A 7,493-nucleotide genomic window follows, 5' to 3' on the forward strand; every position below is an offset into this window, starting at 1 on the left:
ACATACTCTACTCTACAATCAATATGCCATTAGAGGTTGGCTCACATAATGCCTAGCAATCATTTAAAATTACTATATAGCCTTGTGTGAAGTGGCTTATTTCTCTCACTAGAATGGCTGTAATGCACAATTGCATTTAATGAAATGAATACACATGTTAATAATCAACATTCGGCCTTTATGCCTTGAATAAACAATCAACACACACGATGTAGGATGTCATTGGAGTATATGACATCTAGGCTACTGAGGGCTGCCTTTCCCTAAAGGACCTTTTACATAAAAATAACCGAAAGATTAATAATTTTGTTGTTACTGAAACAACTGCAGTTCAGATGAATATTTGCAATGCTTCAATGACAGTTTTGAGGACCACGTGAATGTACAACTAGACTGTTGCTGTTTTGGAGATGTACTGCTGCCTAGTTAGCTGCCACTGTGACCTGGAACTGGATAAGTAGATGGAAAATAAGTGTTAAATGTATTTACATAAAATCTGGGTTGGACCCTCTTTTGCCTTCAGAACTGCCATAATCCGTTGTGGCATACTTTCAACAAGGTGTTGGAAACATTCTTCACAGACTTTGGTCCATATTGACATGATAGCATTGTGCAGTTGCTGAAGATTTGTCGGCTGCACATCCATGATGTGAATCTCCCGTTCCCAAAGGTGCTCTATTGGATTGAGATCTGGTGACTGTGGAGGCTATTGGAGTTCAGTGAAGTCATTGTCATGTTCAACAAACCAGTTGCGTGAAAATCCCAGTAGATCAGCAGTTTCTGAAATAATCAGACCAGCCTGTCTGGCACAATCAACCATGCCGCGTTCAGAGTCACTTAAATCCCTATATTCCCCATTCTGATGTTCGGTTTGAACTTCAGCAAGTTGTCTTGACCACGTCTACATGCCAATATGCATTGAGCTGCTGCCATGTGATTGGCTGATTAGCTATTTGTGTTAATAAGCATTTGAACTGGTGTACTGAATAAGGTGGATGTGTATGGGTAGGGAGTTCCAAAGGGATGGGACTACGATGGTGAATGGAGCTGCGATGGTGAATGTGGATGAGGAGGCGGGCAGCAGAGTTGTGGATGTACTGAAGTTTATTTAGGACTCTGGCAGGTGAGAGCAGTGAGACTAAACCAAAACAGTAAAGTTGTGGGCTTGAAAACCTAAACTATAAGCTGAAAGATGCTAAAATGCTGAGTAGAGCTGAGGAGAACTTCACATTTGGGTGATAATTCTCTGTGTATTCCTCCGTACGAGTGACCCCTTTTACATTACATATAGTCATTTAATCAATTGTAAAAATATTGATTAGAGCGTCTTTAAAAAGCAAGAAGTACAGTTTCTGTCGTGTGATGAATCTTTTTACAAATGCCCCTTTTGTTTTGTTCCTCAGCTACCATCTCACCCTCTCACCCCATCCCGGCATGCTGATGGGAGGGCCATGACAGTGGCTCCCACCTACCACACCCTGCCTCACCCATCTTCCCATGGAACGTCTCACAGCACCCTGATGTGGGGTCCACTGGAACCACCCAACACCCCCAAACCCTGGAGTCTGAGCTGTCTGCGGCCTGCACCCCCTTTACGGCCCTCTGCAGCTCTCTGCTACAAGGAGGTGAGGGACCGTGTTTTCATCTGTTTAAGATGTTTTGATATGTTTTTGTAATGTTGATTTTCTAATTGTAATGCAATTGTCTCACCTTTTTCTGCCCCCCATGCACAGGATCTTAGTAAAAGTCCTAAGAGTGTGAAGAAACTCCTTCCCAAGCGCAAGCCGGAGAGGAAACAGTCTGAGGAGGAATTTGCCTTGAGGAAAAGTATGTTTAAAATCTTCTCTATTTATGTCTGGACTTTGTGTTGAACACAGATACAACCAAATGAGATTTTATTTTATAATAAAAAGGAACACTTTCTTACTGAGAAGTACATGAGAGAGAAATAACATTCATATCTGTCTGTTAAGGAAGAAGTTACAGCCTATCATTCTAGGTCTCCACAAAAAACACATATTGGTGGGGATATGGCCAAAAATGCGCAATAAAAACATATATTATACCATACCATTCGATATCGGTAATTATCATGATAAATGTCAGATCATTATCTTTATTCAAGTTTAAAGTTTTTCCTCCTGAGTGAAAATTGAAGAAACCAGTTGGTTAATTGTGTGGTTAAACTATTCTTTATGATCAGAACAAACACTTTTGAACAATCACTTCACAAATCTGAGGTAGAACATCAAAATAATTACTATAAAATCTTTTTTCAAAAAATATGATTAAGTAAATATTTTTTCAGTCCCTTTTCCTCAACAAAATAAATATCTTGATTAGAAAAAGTTAAGTCCTAATTCGTTGATGATTCAAATGAATAAAATCAAACCTTTATTGATGATATATTGAACATTTGTTATATTGTTATTGAGGAAAATAATTATTGTTTTATTGCCCAGTCCTAATATAACATCTTAATTAGTGAGCTTTAGAGTGCTTCCTTCAGATAGAGCCATGCTAGCTGTTTGCCCTTGCACCTTTGCTAAGGTAAGCTAAGCAAATCTTCCGCTCTACCTTCAAACTTAATGGACCACTATGAGAGTGGTATTGATCTCCTGCACTCTCACTTGGCAAGAAAGCAAAGAAGAGTCAGCCAAGAGCCACAGAAGAGCAAAAATGTCCTTCCAGTGTTTGCAGCTGCTGTGATTTGTGCCTATAATTCAATTTAATTCAAATTAACTTTATTGGCATGAATGTATAACAACAATATTGTCATGCCTATAATAGGAGGGCAACAGTGACCAGAGACCTGACGAGCATGTAAATAATTTTTCGCCTTCTCTTTCTCAGGTACAGCTGCTCTGGAGGAAGATGCCCAAATCCTGAAAGTTATTGAGGCATACTGCACCAGTGCCAAAACCAGGCAGACTCTTAACTCCAGTAAGAAAACAAGAACTATTACTTATACTGTACACGTGTATGCACAAAAGAAGAGAGGTTCATTCTGGAGCTTGCTGTCTTTGTTACTGCTATACCTGTATTCTGTTACTCAATGCCTTTCTTTAACACTGGTATTCTGAACTGATCTTTCTAACAGTATCTTCTCCTTCTGTCTGTCTCTCCTCCACTCCTCACCTTTTGGCATTGCTTTGGTTTACCCCGAGTTCCTTCATTTTTTCTTTTTTTTCTCATCCATTTTTGTTTTCTCCATGCTGCGTTATAATTTTCTACATTCATTCTGACTCACCCCATCACCCCATTCTGCATCTGTCATTGGTTTTTTATGATTTACCATTTGTTGCGTGCTGCATATGATACCTCCTCTTGCCCTGTCACTCCTCTTTTTCGCCCACCATTTCCTCCCTCTAATTTCGCAACGTCACCGCCAAACTTGGCGCACCCCGACCAGCCTGGCAGGGCACTGACCTGATGCACAACCACGTGCTGGCCGACGCGGACCGGTCCTGTATGGACTCGCCGGGCCGCCGTAGCAGCGTGTCTCGGCCAGAATTGTCCTCTGACCTTTCAGAGGACTCTGACTATGACTCCATCTGGACCACCCACAGTTACAGGATGGGTTCAGTGCCGCGTAAGAGCTGCATCTCTCACCAGAACTAAAGAACGTACAGTACTGCCACGCTGTACTGCAATGTAACGTACAGCGCGCTTACCTCTTTTATCTTCATTGTATTAAATGAAACTAGATTTTTTTTTTAATTTATCTATTTATTTTCTATTATATTATTGTTCATTTTTTGTTAACTTATTTGGTTTATTTATGTTGTTTTGTTTTAAGATGTTTTAAGCATCTCCCTGTTGCCTTTGCCACTTTCCCTTTTATGTGCCTCCTTTCTATGTGTAGTTGTCATGCAGTAAGTGTTTGGTAATTGTTAATTTATCTTGAATGTGACCACTCCCCTTGTTTGACCATAAATGTGGCTGACTCTCTCAGCAGGGAGTGCAGGGATGTTGGAGTGGAATATAGGGGAGGGATAACCAGGGGAGGGAGAGATGGGGACTGAGCTTTTCCTGTCTGATATTCAGATGTAATTCAGGAACGAGTGTATTCTATTTACCATGTACTACTTCTCTTCGGTATGTGTTTCTAGAGTATGTATGCTCAAACATAGCACAGATGCCATACACACACGCACAGGGTCAGGCACATACGCCCCTGCTGCCTGATAATATAGCAGCATGCAAATGAAATATTCAAATCCTCCATGTTTCGTATCATTGCTGTTTTCTTAATTTGAGTCTTTTATCATGTTGCCAGTGCTAAGCAGGATTAACTTTAACATAGTCAATGACCAAAAGCTACTAAATGCTAAATATCCTTGCTAAATGTAGTAATTTGTGAAACACAATTCATTATTTAATGTAGCTGCTACAGAAAGAGGAGATTGTCACATACACTTCACTCTCTAGCCAAGCTTTCTTCAGCTGGATAAAAGCTACTGTGCTAAGAATGGTGAATTTAAAGGGTCAGTTCACCCAAATTACAAAGACGCGTTTTCACACTTACCTCAGTCACCTGAGATTTCTGCCTCAACTACAATACAATCGAAGTGATTCGAATTTTGCTTGTGATGATGGGATTTGTTGAAATTCTCTTTATATCACGACAGCAATCAATTAATCAAATGCAGAAATCTTGTATATGTGGCTTCGCAGGACTGTAAAAAGCTGGCCTCCCTGCACCTTTCACATGAAAATGTGTTTTGGGGGGGGGGGTGCCTGAAGGGACGGGGTGAAATTTTTTTGGTTGGATACTTTTAAAATCTAGCTGTCTCTTGCTAGTTTCTCCTACGCTGCCTGCTCCAGCTTTAACTAAATTGTAAAGTTGTGGATGCCGAAATCTCAGAGTCAGTAACCTGGAAAACATTCTGTATCACTAGATACCATTTCTAGAGTTAAGTGAGAATTTACTTTTTTGTACTTTTGGTGAAGTGTGACACTAAGTTATTAATTTTAATAGTTTAATGTACTGTGTAGTCTCCTACGCATCATCCTTTAAAACCTGATCTTCCATCCAGCAATGTTGCTGTGTGTCAGTGATTCTACAGGGTTGCATTTATATTTACTTTTAAACCTCAAGTTAGTGCATTAACAAAATAAAAAGATTAATTTAAACCAGTCATTGCAAACCAGCCCGATGCTAATAAACTCTAACTACAGCCCAACACAGCTACAGTCCGGTAATACAAATCAAATGCGCTTGTTTAATGTATCCTGCTAGTTAAAGGAATAGTTTGAGGTTTGTGTAAGTACGCTTTCTTTCTGTGAGTTAGTTGAGAAGATCAATGCCACTCTGAGATCTGTCCGTTCAAAATTAAGCTGAAGCCAGGAACAGCTTAGTGTAGCTTAGCATACATACTAGCCTTGTTCTGTCCAAAGGTACACTCATGGAAAGAAAGCAACTAAGCTTAATCTAATTCCTTTAAGGTGTAGCTGTTACTGGGATCTGACAATTTGACCAGGTTAGGGTAACATCAAAAACAAAGATCCCTTGTGTCACAACAAACTAGCGCCTATGCTACGGCCTCAAAGCCAGACATGCCTTTGTGTGGTCTGGCATGCGAGGCTTCCCATGCTATCTCTTGCATTGATGACTATTTTTATGAAGAAGTATTTTTCCAGTATTGGTATTAAAAGTACAGGTTGGCATCCACTTAGAGTCTATCTCCTCTTATAGCTAGCAATGTGAGTGACATATGGTATATATTGGTCCATGTTACAGTACTATTTACTGTTTCTGTAATCAGTTCTTTATTGTATTCATTATTTTGTATACAGGTGTTTTTATTTATATTTTATTCTGTATGTCAATGTTTACAAAACTTCTTTCTTTTTTTTTTTTTTTTTTTTACAATTTATTGCTCTGTATCAAAGTTTACACTGAAAATTATAACATGAAGTTTTCTGAATTATTTTGCACAATCATGTAACGGGCCAGTGGGTTTGGGGGATAGAATCTGTTAAATTCTGTACTTTTTGTTGTCTACCTAGAGTGTGTATAATATAGTCTTAAAGGTAGACTTGAGTATTCAGTGTTACTGTAAAGTAAATGCTCATTCGTAGTGTAAATGCTCACCTTCTGTGTTTTGAAAGCATTGAGGGTAAAAAAAAAAAGAACCAAGAGACCGTGATTATACGGAAACATTTATATGTGAACTACTCATTCAACCTCAGAATACTGTCAGAGTGGACTTGAAATGTAAGAGCACATGGTCTCCCTTTCTGTAAATACTAGTTGTCTTGGAGCAAGAAAAAAAATCCATTCTACCATCTATGAGTATTTGAGCTAAGAATATCACTGTCCTTATATTATGTGCTATACTTTGTGACAGGTGTATTCTGTGGTTTAAGAAAATAAGTCAATACGTGAGACAGGCAGGGCGACAAGACAAACTGTCTTTGACCAACATTGTCCTCTGTGTGCTCTAATGCTGTATTCAGTTCACACATGTGACCACGTCGTATCTGCAAATAGCGCCTTCGGTGTATTTGTTCTACATTGCTGAAGTGTTCAAGTCCCAAACGCTGTATTATGAGTTTTGAATAAATCTGTCATTTGGTAGACACTGGCATTCTGGTTATTTGTAAGAAATCTGATTGTGTTTTGTGTGTGTGTCATTTTGGGGAAGATGGTGGAGTTATCATGAATTTCAGATTGATAGAAAATTTTAATGAATGAATTAATGCATTTGTGTGTGGTTTTTTTTTTTTTTTTTTTTTGCCAGATACCACTACAGCCTCTCATTTCCTTTCAATTTCCTCTGGCTCTTGTCTGATATCTGGCCTATGCATGACTAACACACTACTACTACAAATTTTCGCGTATGTTTGGTTTTCTTCAATGCTGTCACTCATTCCAGAAAAAGAAGGTCAGACTGTGGTCTGGAAAAGTAATTTACTGAAGATGATTTGGTACTGACTCACCTTACTACAGTACAAGGTGCGACATAGCAAGGTGCCAATCGATGAGTGCTCTTTTGTTTTGAAACAGGGCCGCGAAGGGAAACCGGGCCACATGTGATCATCCCTGGTGAGAAGAAAGTCCCGTTGGAGGATCCCAGTCGCAATGGACAAAGTGCAGTGGAAGAAAAGTAAGACAATAGATAGATCTATTTCTTCTCCTTTACCCTTAATCAATTCAGTTCAGCTTTATTGGCATGAATATATATATGTGTGTGTGTGTGTGTGTGTGTGTGTATATATATATATATATATATATGTGTGTGTGTGTGTGTGTGTATATATATATATATATATATATGTGTGTGTGTGTGTATATATATATATATATATATATATGTGTGTGTGTATATATATATATATATATATATATATATATGTGTGTATATATATATATATGTGTGTATATATATATATATATATATATGTGTGTATATATATATATATATATATATATGTGTGTATATATATATATATATATATATATGTGTGTATATATATATATATATATA

General features: G+C 38.2%; 1 protein-coding gene across 3 annotated transcripts in view; it reads left to right on the forward strand.

Moving 5' to 3' along the window:
• Positions 1-7,493, forward strand: part of arhgef7a (Rho guanine nucleotide exchange factor (GEF) 7a) — a 34,761-nt gene that overhangs the window by 18,501 nt on the left and 8,767 nt on the right. For 2 of the 3 annotated variants that reach the window (XM_046054152.1, XM_046054154.1), the window contains 4 exons: positions 1,404-1,625; positions 1,734-1,827; positions 2,854-2,943; positions 7,013-7,112. In XM_046054152.1, the coding sequence (XP_045910108.1) occupies positions 1,404-1,625; positions 1,734-1,827; positions 2,854-2,943; positions 7,013-7,112 (506 nt within the window). Of the gene's footprint in view, positions 1-1,403; positions 1,626-1,733; positions 1,828-2,853; positions 2,944-3,412; positions 3,593-7,012; positions 7,113-7,493 lie in introns of all 3 variants that reach the window. The other variant, XM_046054155.1, reaches the window with a different exon arrangement.

Source organism: Micropterus dolomieu, linkage group LG07, assembly GCF_021292245.1.
Source record: "Micropterus dolomieu isolate WLL.071019.BEF.003 ecotype Adirondacks linkage group LG07, ASM2129224v1, whole genome shotgun sequence".
In the NCBI taxonomy this organism is placed as follows: domain Eukaryota; kingdom Metazoa; phylum Chordata; class Actinopteri; order Centrarchiformes; family Centrarchidae; genus Micropterus; species Micropterus dolomieu.